The 19,867-nt window shown below is 52.2% G+C and overlaps 9 protein-coding genes across 9 annotated transcripts; 5 read left to right on the forward strand and 4 right to left on the reverse strand.

The window, feature by feature from the left end:
* Nucleotides 1-553: 553 nt before the first annotated feature.
* POX_a01348 (uncharacterized protein) lies at nt 554-1,730 on the forward strand (the record flags this gene model as incomplete). The annotated part of the gene is made up of 4 exons (XM_050110276.1): nt 554-619; nt 681-735; nt 799-868; nt 983-1,730. The coding sequence occupies 4 exons, from the start codon at nt 554-556 to the stop codon at nt 1,728-1,730; spliced, it is 939 nt and encodes a 312-aa protein (XP_049974044.1).
* Nucleotides 1,731-1,997: 267 nt separating this feature from the next.
* Nucleotides 1,998-3,614, reverse strand: POX_a01349 (uncharacterized protein; the record flags this gene model as incomplete). Its single annotated transcript, XM_050110277.1, has 4 exons — nt 1,998-2,984; nt 3,065-3,135; nt 3,220-3,366; nt 3,491-3,614. The coding sequence occupies 4 exons, from the start codon at nt 3,612-3,614 to the stop codon at nt 1,998-2,000; spliced, it is 1,329 nt and encodes a 442-aa protein (XP_049974045.1).
* Nucleotides 3,615-4,273: 659 nt separating this feature from the next.
* Nucleotides 4,274-5,520, forward strand: POX_a01350 (Pdp3-interacting factor 1; the record flags this gene model as incomplete). The annotated part of the gene is made up of 6 exons (XM_050110278.1): nt 4,274-4,361; nt 4,427-4,440; nt 4,518-4,594; nt 4,679-4,981; nt 5,079-5,227; nt 5,381-5,520. The coding sequence occupies 6 exons, from the start codon at nt 4,274-4,276 to the stop codon at nt 5,518-5,520; spliced, it is 771 nt and encodes a 256-aa protein (XP_049974046.1).
* Nucleotides 5,521-5,796: 276 nt separating this feature from the next.
* On the reverse strand, nt 5,797-6,015 carry POX_a01351 (uncharacterized protein; the record flags this gene model as incomplete). The annotated part of the gene is made up of 1 exon (XM_050110279.1): nt 5,797-6,015. The coding sequence occupies one exon, from the start codon at nt 6,013-6,015 to the stop codon at nt 5,797-5,799; it is 219 nt and encodes a 72-aa protein (XP_049974047.1).
* Nucleotides 6,016-6,136: 121 nt separating this feature from the next.
* On the forward strand, nt 6,137-7,980 carry POX_a01352 (uncharacterized protein; the record flags this gene model as incomplete). Its single annotated transcript, XM_050110280.1, has 3 exons — nt 6,137-6,151; nt 6,262-7,643; nt 7,716-7,980. 3 exons carry the CDS (start codon nt 6,137-6,139, stop codon nt 7,978-7,980), a joined length of 1,662 nt encoding a protein of 553 aa, XP_049974048.1.
* A 350-nt stretch (nt 7,981-8,330) lies between these two features.
* On the reverse strand, nt 8,331-10,033 carry POX_a01353 (uncharacterized protein; the record flags this gene model as incomplete). The annotated part of the gene is made up of 3 exons (XM_050110281.1): nt 8,331-8,802; nt 8,876-9,378; nt 9,710-10,033. The coding sequence occupies 3 exons, from the start codon at nt 10,031-10,033 to the stop codon at nt 8,331-8,333; spliced, it is 1,299 nt and encodes a 432-aa protein (XP_049974049.1).
* Nucleotides 10,034-11,380: 1,347 nt separating this feature from the next.
* On the forward strand, nt 11,381-12,579 carry POX_a01354 (uncharacterized protein; the record flags this gene model as incomplete). Its single annotated transcript, XM_050110282.1, has 3 exons — nt 11,381-11,619; nt 11,700-11,999; nt 12,111-12,579. 3 exons carry the CDS (start codon nt 11,381-11,383, stop codon nt 12,577-12,579), a joined length of 1,008 nt encoding a protein of 335 aa, XP_049974050.1.
* Nucleotides 12,580-13,457: 878 nt separating this feature from the next.
* Nucleotides 13,458-14,704, reverse strand: POX_a01355 (uncharacterized protein; the record flags this gene model as incomplete). Its single annotated transcript, XM_050110283.1, has 2 exons — nt 13,458-13,501; nt 13,585-14,704. 2 exons carry the CDS (start codon nt 14,702-14,704, stop codon nt 13,458-13,460), a joined length of 1,164 nt encoding a protein of 387 aa, XP_049974051.1.
* A 736-nt stretch (nt 14,705-15,440) lies between these two features.
* POX_a01356 (uncharacterized protein) lies at nt 15,441-19,635 on the forward strand (the record flags this gene model as incomplete). Its single annotated transcript, XM_050110284.1, has 4 exons — nt 15,441-15,450; nt 15,519-15,546; nt 15,631-15,721; nt 15,784-19,635. 4 exons carry the CDS (start codon nt 15,441-15,443, stop codon nt 19,633-19,635), a joined length of 3,981 nt encoding a protein of 1,326 aa, XP_049974052.1.
* Between the last annotated feature and the right edge of the window lie 232 nt (nt 19,636-19,867).

The raw sequence follows: 19,867 nt of genomic DNA on the forward strand, positions 1-19,867 counted from the left end.
TTCTCTTCACGCCTCCGTATTCGAATGGAGCATAACGCATGGATGTTCGAATTGATACTCGTGCCTAGTCGCGTAACTTCTACTTGATGCTTGCCCTAGTGCTTTTGAGACCTTTGCAATTATCCCCCGAGATGAGTGGCTTTATGTTTTGTTGTTCAGCAATTGGATTGAGACTACTAGTCCCCATTGTCCACCACCGGCATTAGATCCGTTCTACCTGTTTTGAACAAGGCACACGCAACACAGATTCACTATAGACGGCCCGGTAGTAGGAGTTGCAATACATTAAGGTAAAGACTGAAGTGGGTGGAGTACAGAGAGGGTGGAGCATGCTGAGGCTCATCTGGTTGGCCATCCGCAGTGTGCGGCAGCGAACCATTTCTCGGCTGCAGTTAAGCAATCACATGCTGCTCCCGCCGAATGTGCTCTAATGCCTACCCCAGAAAGCCAAGCCATTCTACCTCAGTCCCTACCTTTCATTCACTAAGCGTTGCGTTCTGAACAGTTTAATCCTTGTTGATACCTTGGCACATAAACCCTCAACTTGCCTGTCATGAGTGTCGAAGAGGGCGTCCACACTCTCTCGGACGAGACTGAGCTCTACACCAAAACATGGAAGGTAGGTTGAGGCTCGGCGGCGAACCACGGAAGGGGGGGCATCTGCTTACAACATCGAACAGCCTGAGGGGACACCGAAGGCGATACTTGCCTTTGTTCATGGATTCAGTGATCACTGTACGCCCGCAACAACCAGATCATTGACAAAGGGCATGTGACTGACTTGTTGTCCGACTCCAGGTAATGCCTATTATGAGCTATTTCCATCACTCGCGTCAACTGGAATCGAGGTTCGAGCCTTTGACCAAAGGTAGGCCATTTTTTGTGTGCTTGAGACTGTTTGGTCCTGAAGGCTTTATTCCATCTCTTTCTCTATCTTCATTGCCATGCTCAAAGAGATTGAGGCACTGACTCGAGTAACTAGAGGCTGGGGGCGTACCTTTAAGCGCGCCAAGGACCGCGGAAACAGCGGCGGTACTGCTCTGGTCCTCTCGGACCTGCACTCTTTTCTACGGAGTATCCCCGTTCCGCCCAATGTGCCTCTTTTCTTGATGGGTCACAGCATGGGCGGCGGCGAGGTGCTCCACTATGTGCTACACCCAGATTCGCCCTACAATCAATCAACCGCGCGCCCTAACCTCGCGGGTGTTTTATGTTACTCACCTTTGATCGCACTGGATCCTGCCAGCCGTCCCATGGCTTTGACAGTGATGATGGGCCGGCTTGTCGCCCGCATTATGCCCAAGCGGCAGCGGTACTCCCCGCTGGATGGCTCCCTAATTTGTCGCGATGAGCAAGTCGTGAAAGACTACACCTCCGATGAGCTATGCCATAATATCGGTACTCTGGAGCAGCTGGCAGGTATGCTGGATCGTGGAATCTGGTTGGAGAAATTGCAGGCCTCGGATTTGGAAAATGTCAACCTGTTGCCCATGTGGTTTGGACATGGTAATGGGGATCGCATCACCAGCTGGGCGGCAACGAAGAAACTGGCGGGAATTTTGGAGAAGAAAGGAGACGTCACCTTTGTCACATATGAGGGCGCGTACCACCGAGCGCACATGGATCCGGGCGAGGTGAGGGAGCAGTTCGCCAAGGATGTATCGGACTGGGTCTTGAAGAAAGCATCCGCCTCGGAGTCTGAACCCCAGCCTCAGTCCGTGGCGAAGTGATGGGGTGGCATTCAAGGTGACCTGGAGGCTTTACTACCTATGGCTGTTCATCTGTCTTTCAAGTGGTGGGGACATTTGTTGCACATTTAGATCTCTAATTAATTTACCGCTTGTATTGTGTGATGGACCCGACTTCTTTTCTCAATAATCGTACATTTTGCTCTTTCCACGGGAATGGGTGGGCGGCTGGGGATGCGGAGATATCAAATGCATTGCTCGCATTCGCCATGAGAGACTCCGGATTCCAGCCCCTGATCAGATCTTCACTCAAGCAGTGCTTCCCGAGGGGTCTTCAATGCGCCGCCATAAACCGATGAATCCACCACCTACAGTCCGAATGCCAACCTTGGGTCGACAGACCATGACAGGTTCTTCGCCTTTCAGAGGTGTCTCGGGATGAACAACCTCATCGGGCTTTGCATCCAATTCTTCGATCTGCTCCGTACTGTCGGCTGTGCTGGTCGTATCCTCGCCGTCCGTTTCTGCCTGCGGGGCCCAGGATGAGGGATCGGCCGCAGACTTTTTGTATGCTAGTCGTACATCCCAATGCCGACCGCTCGTCATGCCGAGTCCCAACTCTACCACCCTTTCTTGTACAAAGGGCAGTCTATGTTGGCGGATGGTCCGCACACACTCACCAATTTGAGTGATACTGGGCATAAAAACGACCAGATAGCCACCCCGTTTCAAGAGGGGGGCGACATGAGGGATTCGCAAATCGGCCGAGGGCATGTCCAGGATGACGTGCGACAGGAAAGGCTGGGGAGCCAAGCCCTCTAGAGCTCGTTGCTTGGATTGCTCAGCGGCCCAGTCCTCGACCGACCCGACATGGAAATCGACATTGCCAGCGTATATTCCGCGACGGAAACCCTTGACGTTTTTCTCAGCCAGGGCCGAGAATTTAGCAGATACGTCCACAGTGTGGATCACGGCCTTGCGCTCTGCTCGCCAAGCGTCCCATTCCTGCTGAGCTGTGTCGACACTCTCCGCGTTCTGTGTTCCATCTGTCGGCGTTGTGTCTTGCTCGCCCGGTCGATGGGCCCGGCCATTCAGATATTGGATTTGGGATCGTTCCGGACGCGGCGGCGGTGTCGAGTTGGCGGCGTGAATGGCGCGAGCGAGGTGAAGCGTCAAGGAGCCATGTCCCGTTCCCGATTCGAGGATTTCAAGGCTAGGTTGGGAGTCCCCAGCCGCCGGGGGATTGACGTGAAGATCGAGAAGCGAAACGATCAAGTTTGCATCATGTGAATAGATCTATTGAGTCGGCGTTCATCAGCGACGAGAATCAACGAGGAAGGGCGGGTCGATTCGACCTCGAGGACATGTATACGTACTGGAGTGACGAGGCGAGGACTCAGTGCAACGTATTCTTCGAGCGTTGGCAGACTTAAGCGGACGTCGGGACCTAGAAAGTGAAGCTCATGGATCAGTTACCATAGCCGCTCTCTAATAATTCTCTCCAACTCAAGAAAGATTCGAGAAGCCTTACCTTTATGCGCGGGCACCGCGTCCCAGACTCGACTGCCAATGATGTTTTCGTGCGCAACATGACCACGGCGAAGATTTGTCTTGTCGCCCTTTTTCAATGGTTTGGTCAATTGAGGCTGCTTCTGGTGAATCACCGCCCGGTCGCCCTCTATTGTATCTTCTGGTCAGCTGATCGCATGTTCCTCCCCGGAAACCACCTCGCGATGTTCGTTCCTCGGGCCCTTTCATTTCCCAGAGATTGGTTCCACCACTCTTCCGCACATGCGACGCACCTCGAAAGATGGAGAAATCGGTGTCAATTGCTCGCGTCCGTCCAACATACACAGCACGGCTTGCAGGAGCTGGCGAGGGAGCGGACCCAAAGACTCGTCCCAAGACCTGCAGTAACCGAGTCATTATAGCGCCGTGACGTTGACCATGTCCTGAGGCCCTGACGCCCTGGAAATTTCGCCGACTCAGAAAATAATCCGCGCACCGGTCGGAGTCGATCTGCTCCACTTTTCTGAGCCCCGAGGGTCCTGAAAGGGCCTTGTAGTGGCGCCGATGCCGATTGAGGACCAGCTTGGCAGTGACACTCCACAAGCCCACAGTAACCAGACTCGGGGCCGCAATGGGATCACCCAGTCACCAACTTTCTTCCAGACCAGGTGCAGAGACCATGCCAACTCCAACCGAAGTAAGCGAATTGGGTGGACGCCAGAGGGCGGAGGGTGACCCACTTGGGCTCCATCTTCACTTTCCATCAGAGCCTCTGACGCGGTGCTGGCCCCCCTTCTTCCCCCGGGGTTTCTTTGCGGTCGGCGGCGTTGCGCTGTTCACCGGAGAGGACCCCTCCATGCGACCCGAGTCTGGGCTGGAAAAGGAAGAACTTGGATGATTCCACCCTCTCTGTTCGTATTTCTCTTTCTCTTCTTCTTCCTCATCTCTCTCTCTCTCTCTCAACGCAATTACTGGTATTGGTGGTATCAGAAGACTTGCACTTAAAATTCACGACCCGTTCCTCTCTCCGTTTCCAATCTATTCATTCGGAGGACTCGCTGTCTTTCTACTTCAAAATGGGATCCACCGTCCTTCCGTACATGGAGACCAAGCCCAAGGTGATCTTCTTCACTGATTTTGACGGCACCATCACGGTGGACGACAGTAAGCCTCGCTGGGAAGATGGTGGCTCCTGAAAGCGACTATCATGCTGATCTCCTGAAAAATAGGCAATGACTTTATGGTACGCGCATCATCATCCTCGAATCCCGCCTGTTGCCCGTAACCTATCGCAGGCCTACAATGAACTGACGAGCATAGATCGACAACCTCGGCTTTGGTCTCGCGGAACGCCGCAAGTTGAACGACGAAATCCTGGAGGAGCGCATGGGTTTCCGGTAACAATTGGTTCCATTCTTAATCTGTAATGGACGCGGCGCATAAGGAGAAGACGAGACTGACTGTGCCTCGCCCTCAATTAGGGACGCCTTCCGCATCATGCTGGAGAGTATCAACACTCCCTATGACCAATGCATCGAGATCCTCAAAAAGAACATGAAATTGGACCCCTACTTTGAAAAGTTCTACTACTGGGCCGAGGAGAACAATGTCCCCATCGTGATCTTGTCCTCGGGCATGCGCCCAATCATCAGTGCTCTGCTCGAACAATTCCTCGGTCACAAGCCCAAAAGCCATCTGACCATTGTCTGCAACGAAGTGATTCCCCGGAATGGCAAGGACATCAACAGCGAGGGCGGCTGGCAAATCTCGTACCACGACGATAGGTGAGTTCGCACCATGAGGTTGGCCACATAGGAAGCGGTTTTGACGCTCGGTTGGATGATGTACCGTACTGATTCATTCTGCTTGATGCGTTCCCAGTCACTTTGGCCACGACAAGTCTCTTGAAATCAAGCCCTACGCGGCTCTTCCCGATGGCGAGCGCCCGATCCTTTTGTACGCCGGCGACGGCGTCTCCGACCTGTCGGCTGCGGCCGAAACGAATCTCCTTTTCGCAAAGGAGGGCAAAGGTACGTTACTCTCGCAGGATGTGCGATTTAGTGACTCTAATCCGACCACACACGCATACAACCCGCCTCCCCCTCCCCTTCCCTCCCTTCTCTCTCTCTCTCTCTCTCTCTCCAACATCGTCGAAACAAAGTAGCGACTAATCAATCCCGCAGATCTGGTGACTTTCTGCAAGCGCCGAGGCATGCCTTACACCACCTTCAGGGACTGGTCTACCATTCTTGCCTCCACCCAGGACATTCTCGCCGGCAAGAAGACACCCGAAGAGGTGGCTGCCGAGACAAAGACCGCCTGAATGACGAGGACGACATAGAACTGTGCAATGTACATAGATGGATCGGGAGGTTGGCTTTTCTTTCTCTAAACTAAACCGCAACTAGATCTCGTTGGTTTTGAAGAGCACATTTGTTTATGGATAGACATGGACCACAATCACTAGCTTGAGTCATCTGAACAGTCAGTACGAACATAAACAAAGTTATTTTGGGAATTCTCAGTTGTGAGTCCTGGTGAATCAATTCCCAGAATTCTCACCAAACATACACTCAAGTAGGTACCATTCTTGTTTGCTTCAAGGTTGAGGGTCTCCTGCTCCACCTGTCAGCGGCCCCGTCTTCTCGGCAATTCCTGCGGGCCTCAGGAGTTCAGTCGGGTGACCGCCTACCATACCGGTCAGAGTCTCGGCGGCCGCTTCGAGTCGCTCCTCCAAAAGAAAACGTTCCCTCTTCTCCTGACTTTGTCGGTACGCTGATGGGATTGAGGCCTTTGTGACTGGTGGATCGGTCGTCATTGGTCTTTTTTCTGGCCTCTTTCGACAATTCATTTCCCCTAAGTGAACCAGGTGGCATGATGCACCTGCACGCCGCCATATATCTCTCCAAGACCTTGCCAGGGTGACCATCAACTTTATCATGGCTCGCCGACTTGTAAGCTGTTACTTCGATATTTGTGCTCGGAATACGACACGCTGCCCTCAATGCGGAATTATGGAAAAGACCAGAATCACTGACGCGACTATGCACGCCCTTCCCTCTAGGTCCGAACGGGCATTCAGCTCGGCTTGCTAGCCACATTCACAGTCCTTATCGTTCTTTTTCTCGATAGCAAGTTCCGCGTCCTACCTGCGTCAATCCATGGTCATCTTCCCATGCACTATTCGGGGTATGTGATCACGGATGTGACGATCACACAATGCTCGACCCTCAATCCCTTCTCAAGCTGCAAGCTCGATCCGGCGGTCTGGTACCGCATCGAGAAAGACCTCTACCTTCGCACCGGCTGGACCTCGACCGCGTACGTTCAATTCCAAAGAAAGAAGGAAGAGGAGCTGGGTCCGGATGACAAGGTGGTGGTGGACTTGAAGATCAGTCGCTTAACCCCTCCCGCCGAGCCTTCGCCCAAGGGGGAGACCGCGACAGAGGCTTGGGAAGCTCGCCCAGGTGGAATCTGGCTGCGACGATCATCATCGCGCCATGCCAGTGACTCTGGCAAGGCGGTCACTTACATCGATGTTCTTTTTGGGGCAGACGCTGTCGACCCTCGCCTGAATTGGGAGGTCAAGGATACTCCCCTGTTGCTTGATGGATGGACCGAGAAGCTGGAAACTCGGCTGAGCATTCGGCGCGGAAACCCAGTCAAACCCAAAAAGCCGGTGCCTCGTATCAACGAGAACGGTCGATTCAAAGTGATGCAACTCGCGGATCTGCATCTGAGCACCGGACTCGGTGACTGCCGCGATCCCGTCCCAGCCGAGCTGATTCCCGGTCAGAAATGTGAAGCCGACCCGCGGACTTTGGAATTTGTCGAGCGGCTCCTGGATGAGGAGAAGCCCGACTTCGTTGTCCTGAGCGGAGACCAAGTCAACGGAGAAACAGCACCAGATGCTCAAAGCGCGGTGTTCAAAGGGGTGAAGCTCCTTGTGGATCGCAAAATCCCGTACGCCGTGATCTTTGGGAACCACGACGATGAGGGCGATCTGAACCGGGCCCAACTCATGTCTCTTTATGAAGAACTGCCCTACTCTCTCTCCGCTGCTGGCCCAGAAGATATTGACGGGGTCGGCAATTACATCGTCGAAGTTCTCGACCGCGGCAATGGCGCCCACTCCGCTCTGACTCTCTACCTTCTCGATACACACTCATACTCTCCGGACGAGCGGCAGTTTCGGGGTTACGACTGGGTCAAGCCGAGCCAGATTCGTTGGTTCAAAAACACCGCACAAAGCTTGAAGAAGAAGCACAAGGAGTATACGCACATTCACATGAATATGGCATTCATCCACATCCCGCTTCCTGAGTACCGAGACGATAAGAATCACTACAAGGGCGCATGGCTGGAAGCCCCCACGGCACCGGGCTTCAATTCTGGATTCAAGGATGCACTCGAAGAAGAGGGTGTCTTGTTTGTGAGCTGCGGACAGTAAGTGCTTTGACCCCCACGCAATTTTTTTTTCTCCCAGCGTCAGGATTTCCAGCTGATCTGTTTGCGTAGTGACCATGCCAATGACTATTGCATGCTCAACAAGGATTCCAACGAGAAGCCTTCCCTGTGGATGTGTTACGGCGGTGGTGCAGGGCTTGGTGGCTACGGTGGCTATAACGAATACATTCGACGCGTGCGGTTCTATGATTTTGACATGGGACCCGGTCGAGTGACCACCTACAAGCGTCTCGAGTGGGGCAAGACGGAGATCAAGCTCGACGAGATGATGCTCGTGGACGGAGGCACTGTCAAAGGTCTCAGTGAAGAAACGTAAAATCAATGCGCGCCTCCTTTTTTGGCCCAGCGCTGCTTCTTTCCTCTGCCCCTTTGAATCTTTTGTGGTTCCATTCTTGCCGCCATGGTGACGGACACTTTTCCCTCATCAGCTCCCACCAGCAGGTGGAAGATGTCTCTTATATCCTGATCGTTGTTAGCGATCTGCATTTATCATTCTATCGCGTCAAATTTTTCTATTCCTGCTGTACATATATCCTCTTCCGTTTGAATCGATCCCTTCAAAAAAGAAATTCCAAGCAACTGTGAGTAGTGTTTTTTCCCCCGGGGAAAGGGATGAAGCTAGAGATCTACGCGTGAGAGGAATTACCTCTGTCGAACTTGACCTGTCTACCACCATTTCTCGTAAAAGACACGCTGCTCTCCCTTCTCCCCCAGCATCGTCGTCAACGTGTCCACCATCTCATCCGTCATCTGCGGGGGTCCACAAACGTATGCTACACTGTGTCGCGGATCCAATTGACCATCTCCGCCTCGCACGGCCGCGAGAAGATCATTCGGTTGCATTCTCCCGAAATGCACGATGCAATCCGCGGGAGAATCCGCCCACGTCAGCCCTGACGATGAGGCAGTCGTGAGGAACAGATCGAGGGAGACTCGCAGACGATGCGATTGCTGCTGGGAGCGAATGATCTGACGGATACGCGGCAGAAACAGGATTTGATCGAGAGAGTCCTCGATCGATGGCGTTGGGTCGTGATTCTGCGGGACGCGACTCGAGTATAAGAGATGAACGTGAAGCGGGGCGATGAGTTCTTGGGTCCCTTGGTTGTTCAGGTGTGTGAGGATGGATATGAGTGGGCTGTGGTGACGTGGGGAAGTTTTTGGTTATTAGTGTTAGCTCTTCACGCCTGAATTGATGGGATCTGGAATACCTCTTTTCTTCGCCCCATATGGTCCTTGTGAGATGCACATGGAAACTAGGTGGGAAAAGGGGGGGCAAAGGAGAGAGGAGCAGGTTATGTGTATGGGGGGGGGTCTCAACGTACTTGATCCCAACACCTCCGGCGATCATCACCACGTTTCGGATTTCTTTCAAATCCACACCTGTCGGTGGCCAGACAAAACTACCACCGACGCGGATGTTCAACGGTTGGCCTAAGATCTCGGCTTTGGGCCGCCAGAGCCATGCGGCGGGGGGATTGGTTGGCGCCTCTTGCACGGCCAGTTCTACAAAGGGCTCCCGACCTGGAATGAAGGTTGAGGATGATGATGATGGTGATGGGTCGGCGTCCTCGCCGTCTTCTGGCAAGGGTAGTACCTGGGCGTCTGCGGGCGTGGAGGTGATTGTAAAGCCACCAGCCGTGGAGATGGATGGAATATGGACATCTAACCATTGACCTGGAAGAAAAGAGAAGGGCTCTTGATTGTTTTCATTCTGGATAGGGAAGGAAACGTTGTCAGTTGTCCGATTTCCGTTATCAGTATCATGATGACTTTGGCAAGGCTCGATGTTTGTATCATGTACGAAGCCTTTTTGTTGAGCATATGTGTTGACATATATCCCCTTTTTGTTCTTTTCCCCCCATCATAGGCATACATTTTGGAGGTCAATTATTAATCTTGGTTTCGTTTTTTCTTTCTTTTTCTCTTTCTCTTCTCTTGTCTTTTTTTGTTGTTTTTTCCCCCCAAAAAAGAGACGGCCATTCATAAAGGAGGGAGATGGATGATGAGCATGGGCAAAATGCTGGAGAGAGGATTGTACGTACAACAGCCTCGTCGTGGCGTGGGAGAGTCAATTGCAGCAAACGGACCGACGAGTTGGCCTGTTCCACACGCGACAGACGAACCGGGTAAAGTGTATTCTGTCGTGGTTCGGCCGCCGTACGCAGCTCGTGCGGAATCGAGTCTTCGCGCCGTGAAGTCATCACGCCACGCGGGATCCAAAGTGTGACGGAGATGGAGGAGGAGACGGGACTGGCGGTAGGGCCAGTGATGCTAGTGATGCCGGTGATACTGGTGATGTTGGTGATGGGCCGCCCACTTCTCGACCAGGGCCGATGCAAGCTCCGGAAATGTTGGATACCCCTCATGGAACGAGGACGCTAATGCAATTCTGCGAGGGAAGGCGGGGCTGGGTGAGCTCTCGGGATGAATGGTGGTCGTATAGTCGAGAGTAGTGATGAATGTTCAACGTGGAATGCCTACTGAAGTGATGCTTGCTTCTCATCAATATCTCACCACGATAAATGAAGCATCGACTGTGAGACAAAAGACGTTGAAAAGGTGCCGACTCGTCAACGTTCGCAACCACCTGACTTGACCGGTTCTTGTCCGTTTCTATGGAATCTCGGCGGGCTCTGACGCCAGAGATTCGATTCCCTTGATCATCTCGAGACTTGCTAGATTTTGGTGGCACGACTAATTGAAAACTATCAACTCTTTTTTTTTCTTTTCTTTCTGTCTTCTCTCTCAATGATTCCGCGGCCAAGTGGGACTTGTTCAGAGGAAGAATCGAGGAGGTGATACCACATGCACCACCAAGTCGGCTCGCGCTTGTCATGTGAGTATGTGACCACAGACGGTGGCCGACAAACGACTCGACTCACCGCAGTCTTTATCACCCAAGCGATCCATCAACTACCAAGCGACGATGCAAGCTCAATCACCCACTCGTGGCTAGTGCTTCACTGCACCTTTGCTAGTTCTATATCGATGGCCATCTTGCGTCGGCCATGAACCCTCCAGCAATGATCCCCGCTGGACGAGATGGACATTCATCCGGTCAAGTTCACGACCATATCACCATATCTCCCGAATGAGAGCCTGCGCTGGAGTGGAGTAGAACCATTGTGCAGATCGGCTCATCCATCACAGTTCACACTCACTAGCGTGTGATGGCCTGACAGGCCAACCCCGGTCTTCGGGTGGCCATTGGCGCAGCAACCCGGACGCGATGCTGGCGCTGGCGCTTTGCCGCCGACGGGCATTGGCCAGATGCAACTCGCGGGAACACTAAATGGCCATGGCGACAGCCCAGGTTCCCGGTTGATTCGTGTGCTTCCTCCCCCCCGCTCTCTCTAGCACTTGAGCACTCTGCAGGTGAGAATAGGGATGCCAATGGTCGTACTCTGGAGCGGCTGGTCGGGGCACAAAGGCTCATATGTAGAACCTGTCCCTGCCAGCTGCGAAGATCTTGAGGAAAAAAAAAACCCTCTTTCTGGATCTTCTCACACGATCCTGTCTCCGTGGAGTCTCGACTGGTGGCGTGTACATGCGAAGCACCTGCCTGTATCTGCCAGCCGGCCTGGCCGAGATTCGCGTTGTATAATCACTGAAGAATCTCCCCGACTGCTTCGGCAATCGGCTCATTTTTTCATCGTCACAACAGGCCTAACCCCAAGACAACGCCGTCCGGAGTCCCGGCCGTCACAACCACGATGCAGTTCATCTTTCCCAGGCGGCATCGCCACTATAAACTCACACTCTGGCTGATGGTAGCCGAGTTACCCTTCACAGTCGCCGTCTTGACACTGACAGGCATTGCTTCGCACAACCTCTATCGGACATTGCTGTGGCGGGATGGTGCCGAAAATGGATTCAACAGCGCGCCCACCGCTGCGTTGTATGCGGCCGCGAATTATCGACCCTACACGACTCCGATGGTGTGGTCATCATTGTAGGTCTTACATTCCCATTTTGATATTGGGGAGTGTGGGGGCAAGTGACTGACCTTTTTTTTTTTTCGTCAATATTCAGTCTGGACAACTACAATCTGATCATCGGAGTATTGAGCACCTTTTTGCTGATCGTCAAATTCCCGATCCATTGCATGCACCTCTTCTTCCCTCCAATTGCTGCCTTCATTCATGGTTCGATCATGATTCTTTACATCATTTCGGCTCGTTTTCAGGCGGGCAGTGACATGTCCGATCCGAAGCGTCCTCAGCCCGGAGCACCTTGGTATATCGCCAAGAACTGCAACGTTGCGGTTCACCCGTCAAATATCAATTACTGCCAGCAGGCAAAGAGCCTCTTTGCCATCACCATTATCATCATGTAGGAAACCCATCCTGCCTCCTCTTGCTCCTATTTCTTATTCTTCTTCTTCTCCTTTCGTTTCGGGTGTTTTCATGCAGTGCATCTTGACTAACCGGTTGACCTCGCCAGTGTGCTCTACTTTGTCGAATTTGCCATCACCGTTCACTCCTGCTTCATCACCAAAGCCGAACGCGATGAAGTGCTGGAGCAACGAGAGGAAAAGCGAATCGAGAAAGAATTCGAAGAAGAAATCATGAAGTCCCCCAGCATGATCCCCATGACCCCCGCCTTTTTCGGCCAGGATCATCCGGGCATGATTCCTCGTACCCCAGGATACCCTCCCGTGGCCGCCACGATGCCCGTCAGTCACGGCGAAGCCCTGCATGCACCATTTACCGCGCGACCAGCCACTGGTCGCACGCCGGGCTTCAACCGACTGGCCAGTGGAAGCACCGCGTCTGATCTGCCACTACGAGACCACTCCAACCTGCCCACTCCGCAGGGTCCCCCTGAACCAAGGCAGAGTGCAGATGGGCAAAATGCACAGGGCACCGCGATGTATTTCCCTCCGCCGCCGAAGAAGGCGTCGAAGAAATAATCACGCTTGTCTATTGAATCTAATGAAAAAAATGTAATGGTCTTCATCCCTCCCGGTAGGAAATCTTCAGCAGTACCTAGGGCGAGAGAATGACAGTGGGCCAGTAGATACCCGTGAAACCTAGAATCCGCGTTTAGACGTGCGTGTGGCAGGTTCTAATTTAGCAGTACAGTAGCATGTTCTGGCGTCTATACCAATGGTACTTACCTAGATCTTTTCATTGATTGTACAAGTTTGAATCAGAGGAGTAGTTGAAAAAGGGATCTTTCTTCCTCGGGGCTGGAAAGCCAATAGTGACGATCATCGGGAGCCTGCTCGTGCCACTATAAGTTAACGGGTGTCCTGCACCAGACACCAGTGCTTGATACTTCATATTACTGCAAATCACACTATATCTCATGATTCGTCCCTTGGAGTCAAGTCAATTAATACCATTTGCGTGTGCGGATACACAAAACTGAAGCGACAGCCATTTCGTAGATCGAGAGTGGAGACCCGAAAAGATGATCAGATATGTACAACGCCTGCAAAGAAACGCCTCCATATTATAACCGGCCTTTTTTGTCAAGTGGTCATAAAATCATTAATCATGTAGGGGAAAAAACAAAAGAAACTTGAAAAAAAGTGAAGATTGTGCCAGAAGAGCATCACAAAAGTCATATTAGGCCAGTGCGCCTCCCGTAGAAAATCCGTCATGGGGGTGAATGGGGGAGGAGAGCGAGGGATAAGAACAAGGCATGAAAAGAGGGCGAGTCAATAGTCGTACCTCTGATTGCAAAAAGACCAAAGGGGGTCATCAATACTGTGCCGAGGGTCGAAGACAAAAAAAAGTGGACCTTGTTCGTCTTTCGAGAGAATCGCCAGTCTCAAACTGAAATTCATGTAGATTCCTGTCGTTTCTTTTCTTTCTTGGACCAACGCACTGTGATGGAATGAGATGTGAGTGAGGGGACAGCGCAACACATTGAGAGAACCCCAAGGGGGCAGGAAAACTTTGCAACTTACAACCACACGCATTACACAACGTTTTTGGCCCACTCGGTCCCTTTCTCCATTCAGGAGAGTCGGCCGTACCGCAGTCGGTGCAAACATGTTGTCCCTTCAGCCTCTTGCGCCTATCGCCTTCCTGTACGTTACGAGCTTGGTCGGCAGCCGTCGTGATATCGATGTCGCATTGAATCAAGCGGCCTCGACGTGCGCCCGTGCTGAGCCCTCGGGATCTCTCACCGTCACCGTAGTAAAGACCGGTCATCACCTCGATGCCTTCAATGTGCGAGAGACCCCCCGTCCGAGGGGCATGCTCAGAGAAATAGTCTCCTTGGACGTCATCAGATTCATCCGAGTTGGGGGCCACGGTTTCGGTGGAGTCTTGGTCGCTGCCGCTTCCTTGAGCAGCTGACTGTGCGTCAAGCATTTTATCGTCGATCTTGTTGTAGGTCAATCGGGACATGCTGGCCTCCTCGTCTTCTTCTTGTTTCAGCTTGGCGATCTGCTGGACCAAACGAGCATTCTCGATCTTGTGTTCTAGAAAGGAATCGAGCAGAAGTGAATTCTTTGTGGGGTATGGTCGACACATGATAAAGAAGCCCGTACACCGATCCTGGCTGGTGGAATTTCTTGGCCGTCCAGTGTCATTACTCTCATTTGCGATGTGCGGATGACCGTAGGCTTCTACGAGGGAATAGGTGTTATTCGACTTGTGCAGCCTCACATGAGTGCGAAACGGTTGGTTCGTGGCCACTGCATCGTCCATGTCCCTCAGGAAGATGGCCTTGTCATCTTCATGAATATATTGGGTGAACAGACTACCCTCGAGTTGCTTTGCGGCACGGCCGGTGACCGACTTGCAAGACGGCGACGCATAGGTGATCCGGCCCTGAGCATTCAGCAAGAGCAGCAGATCCTTCATCTCTTCCAAGACGCGCTGTGTCCACCCGGGGTCATTTGACACACTTTGGTATGTCCCCTGCGGTTGCCCCGGCTGCGTGGCATAGTGTCCGTACGACCCGGGGATACTCGGTGGCTGTGATGGCTCGGCCAATGCGTTCTGGTTCCGTTCAATCGAGACTGATCGCGACTGCGGCGTGAGATGCATATTGTTGAAATTCATTTGATTTGGGGCCATATCGATCCGGAAATGGGGAGGTTCGTGTGCAGCGACGCCCGCGCGAGTCCACGTCGCTTCGCGTCCGGAGGGGCTGTCCTTGTGCCGTCAATCCGTCGGCCGTCGACTGATGAGGGTCACCAAACCAGACTGCCCGGCAGGCGCATTCCCCAGCAAAAGAAGTCGAACTCACTCTTTTGCTCGTTCTCCAGAAGACGGAAGTGGTTCCTCGAGATCTGACGTAAGGTGCACAGCTTGCTCTGGGAAGACCTGACAGAGTGGGAGAGCCCCTTCTGACGCCGTCTCAAACATTCGGTCAAGGTAACCTCAAATCAAGGGTTCAAAGTCAAGGAAATATCAACCAGGCCCGTCGTGGTTGGACCGACCACATCCTCCGATTCCTCCGGCGGGACGAGAGGGGCGAGCATATTATGTCAGCATATGGTCATTAGTGTCACGTGAACACGTGTCGAAATTGGGCGCGCGTAGTGGAGCCGCTTGACGTTATCGCAGGCAGAGCCGGCATTATTGTCACGGAGATCAGATCTCCACCCCCCAAGGGGATATAGCTGTCGCACTTGACCAGACCGGTAGCAGCTCTCTGAGAAATAACCAGTGACGAGAGATTCGTTGCTCTTCTTTGTGGGCGTCAAGAGAACTTCACCCTACTACCACGGAGGCCGTTGGATGTGATCACCAGGATGTATGCGCCCCCCAGACTTGACTCGTTTTGGATCCGGCAATGATCAACTGACGAATGCGCAGGTGTAAGCGTCCAGAAAAAAACGGTCAATACTAGAGGGTGAGAACTGACCATGGGAATGTTTCAATGCAGCGAAAATTGACAAGCTCTCGATCTTGGGGTAAGCAATGTCCAAACTATGAACACGATGGCAAATTGGCGATGATCCTCCGCCACGAGGCTAATGACGGTCCTATTGAACCAGAGTCCGCTCCTTCGATAACACACGTAGCGAGACGATCCAATTTCATACCCCTCTCACTCTGATCGTTGGGTACAATGGATCGGGAAAGACGGTGTGTCGATGAGTGCTACATACTCGTCAGTCAGCGAGGTCTGTGAAGCTGATGTATGGTAGACCATTATCGAATGTCTCAAATATGCGACCACCGGCGACCTTCCCCCAAACAGCAAAGGCGGCGCTTTCATCCATGACCCCAAGCTATGCGGCGAGAAAGAAGTCCTCGCCCAGGTGAAGCTTTCGTTCAACGGGACCTCTGGCGCAAAGATGGTCGCGACCCGCAGTCTGCAGCTTACGGTCAAGAAAACAACAAGGCAGCAAAAGACACTTGAGGGCCAGCTTGTCATGGTGAAGAATGGCGAGCGCGCCTCAATCTCCTCGCGGGTGGCGGAACTCGATCAAATCATGCCTCAGTATCTTGGTGTTTCCAAAGCGGTGTTGGACTCGGTGATATTTTGCCATCAGGATGAAAGCCTGTGGCCCATGAGCGAACCCTCCGTGTTGAAAAAGCGATTCGACGAGATCTTCGAAGCCATGAAGTACACCAAGGCCATCGATAATATCAAGGCTTTGCGGAAAAAGCAGACCGAGGAACTAGGAAAGTTCAAGATCATGGAGCAAAATGCAAAGGAGGACAAGGAGAAGGCTGACCGAGCCGAAAAACGGTCCATCAAACTCCAAGATGAAATCGAGGCGCTGCGGGAGGAGACTCAGCAAATGTCCAAGGAATTGCGGCGTGTAGCCGAATTAGCTGATAAAGCTTGGAAGGAATCCGAGAGCTACGCACAAGTGCTTGGCGCTTTAGAGGGCAAACGCATCGAGGCCAAGAGCATTGAAAGGACCATCGACAATCTAAAGAGACATCTCGTGGAGCTTGATGATTCGGACGAATGGCTGCAGTCCAACCTCGAGCAATTTGAAACGAAACAAATTGATTTCCAACAGCAGGAGGAGTCCCAGAAGGAAAACTACGTGGAACTCAAAGAGAGAATTGAGACTGCCCGACATAGACTAGGTCTCAAGCAGGCGGAAAATGGCAAACACGAAAACGACAAAGCGAATTATGAGCGACAGATTCAAAAACGCCAAAATATGATCAACGAAACTGCCCGCAATAACAATATTCGCGGAGTTGACGACAATATGGACCAGTCTGAGATCGATGATTTTATGCAGAAGGTCCGGCGCCATTTGCGCGAGCAAAATTCATCACTCGATCGCGTGAAGCGGGAAGCTCAACGTGAGCTTCGTGAGGTACAAACTACACTGAACGAAATTGGTCAAAGGAAATCCGCACTACAGGAGGCCAAGAACGCTGCAAAGAGACAAATCGCAGCGAACGACAAAGAAGCGGCTCTGCATCAGGGAAAGCTTAACGAGATCGAGGTTGACGAAGGTGTCCAGGCAGCCCTCGAAGCCAAGATTGAAGACATCTCTTCGAGTCTCGAGGCCGCAAAAGAGAGGGCCAAGAACGCTGCGTGGGAACGACAAACCCAAGACATCACCGCACAATTGCAACATCTGGAGGATGAAGGGTTAAAGCTTAACACCGAGCTCATCGAGTCCACAAAGAAGGCAGGTGACTTGGCTCGGTTGGATCACCTGAAGAAGGAGTTGAAAGATCGAGATCGCGCGCTGCAAACTATGAAGAGTGCTCATGGGGAACGCTTGGCAAAAATCGTCGGCCCTGACTGGCTACCTGACACGCTTGAGAAAGACTTTCAACGAGCGGTTGATAGTCAATCCAAACAGGTCGCTGATGCTGAGCGCGCTCGTGACAATGTTAATCGCGAACTCGAACAGGTCGAGTTCAAGTTGAATAATGCGAAGAGGACCTTGAAGCAACGAAACAATGATCTGAACGATTGCAAAGCTGAGATTCGACAAGCAATCGACGCCGACCCACCGGAGTACCCTGAGATTGTCAAGGACCGCCAGGCTCAATACGAGTTGGCTCGGAAGGACGCCGACCAATATGCTGGTATGGGGGAATACCTGAATAAGTGTCTTGACGCGGCAAAACGTACAAAGATGTGTCGCACGTGCCAGCGGTCTTTCAAGAACGAGACCGAACTTCAAACTTTTACGAGGAAATTGGAAGCTCTTGTCAAAAAGGCTGGACTGGACGCCGAGGACGAAGCTTTGCAGGGTCTCGAGAATGATCTCGCGATGGCTCGCGCCGCTCATGGCTTCTATGAACAGTGGACGCGTCTTTCCGAGACTGAAATACCAGAGCTTGAGAAGGAAGAGCAACATTGCGAGTTGCAGCGGGATGAATTGCTGGACAAGGTCGAGGCGCATGATCGCACGGTCGGTGAGAGAGTAGAGAGCAAAAGGGATGTTGAAACATTGGCAAAGACAGTGGCCACCATCGCTAGGTATGATGCTGAGATCAAGAACATCACGTCCCAAATTGAGGATCTCGCGGCCAAACAGCAAGACGCTTCCATGAGCCGCACATTAGAGGACATTCAAGAGGAAATAGCTGCCTCCAACGAGAAGTCTCGCAACTTGAAGAAAACCCTCGCGAAACTCATCCATGAGAAGGAGCAGTCCCAAGTTGAGACGAATAAGCTGGAACTCCAACTCAGAGATGTTCGGGATAGTCTCAGTAACACCAAGTTTCAGCTTGAAAGAAAAGCTGATTTGCTGGTCCGCATGGAGGAATACAAAACACTCAACTCTCAGCAACGGGAGGCTATTGAGAAAGCCGATGGTGATATCGAGGCTCTGACACCGGAATTGCTTCAAGCACAATCCCGCTACGATGATATTAGCCAAAAAGCTGAAACACGCGAACGCGATTTACAGCTCGAAATCAGTCGACTCTCTGACAGCATTCACCAGCTGGATCTTGCTAATGAAGATATCAACTCATACATCGAGCGAGGAGGCCCCGCTCAACTGGAGCGAAGCAAAGAAGAACTGGTCCGACTTGAAAATGAGATCAGCCAATTCGAAAGGGAACAAGGCGAGATCACGAGAGAAATCAACAGAATATCTGCCCAACTCAAAGACAGTGAGAACACAAAACGACAATACTCTGATAATTTGACGTATCGCCAAGCTACCCGATCTCTGGACAATGTGCTCGAAGAGATCGAGGAACTGGAAGCGCAAAACGCAGAGGTTGATCGCAGTCGCTTTAAACAGGAGTCGGAGCGCTGGACCCGCGAGCATAACGCATTGGCTGCAAAACAGGCCAGCAAAATGGGTGAAATGAAGTCGAAGGATGACCAATTGATGCAATTGTTAGCCGACTGGGATACGGACTACAAGGACGCGGCATCCAAATACAAAGAGGCGCACATCAAGGTCGAAACTACTAAAGCTGCGGTCGATGATCTCGCACGTTACGGGGGTGCTTTGGATAAGGCAATCATGCGTTATCATGGCTTGAAGATGGAAGAAATCAATTCCATCATTGGCGAGCTCTGGCAGAAGACCTATCGTGGAACTGACGTCGATACGATTCTCATCCGGTCAGACAACGAAAATGCCAAGGGCAACCGGTCGTACAATTACCGGGTATGTATGGTGAAGTCGGGCGCGGAAATGGACATGCGTGGCCGCTGCAGCGCTGGTCAGAAGGTCCTCGCCAGTATCATCATCCGACTTGCCCTTGCCGAGTGCTTTGGTGTGAATTGTGGCCTCATCGCTCTCGACGAACCGACCACCAATCTCGACCGCGACAATATCCGCTCGCTCGCCGAATCGTTGCACGACATCATTCGTGCCCGCCAACAGCAGGCCAACTTTCAACTCATCGTCATCACCCATGACGAAGAATTCCTCCGCCATATGCAGTGCGGCGACTTTAGCGACTACTACTACCGGGTTTCACGGAATGAGAGACAAAAATCGATCATTGAGAGACAATCCATCGCCGAGGTAGGTGACCGAATCTTCGGAGTCGTCTTCAAGACGAGATTGCGCCAGCTAATGCTAATACCCGCTCTCCTTCACTAGGTCATGTAATAAACTGACGACGGAGGGGGGGGGGGGGTCCATGATTGTTTGGAGAACAAGTTCTCTTTCTACGTTTTTCTGTCCAAGTTCATTCAAGAAGGCTTTAGTAAAGTCTATCTGTGGGTTGTTGCTTTTTTATTGATACCTCTTGTGCCTATAGCAATAGCAATGTTATTGTTCTTCCCCCCCCTTTTTTTTCAATGCATTTTGCAGGGCAGCTCCCCCCGATGTA

This window comes from Penicillium oxalicum, chromosome I (genome assembly GCF_001723175.1).
Source record: "Penicillium oxalicum strain HP7-1 chromosome I, whole genome shotgun sequence".
Lineage (NCBI taxonomy): Eukaryota > Fungi > Ascomycota > Eurotiomycetes > Eurotiales > Aspergillaceae > Penicillium > Penicillium oxalicum.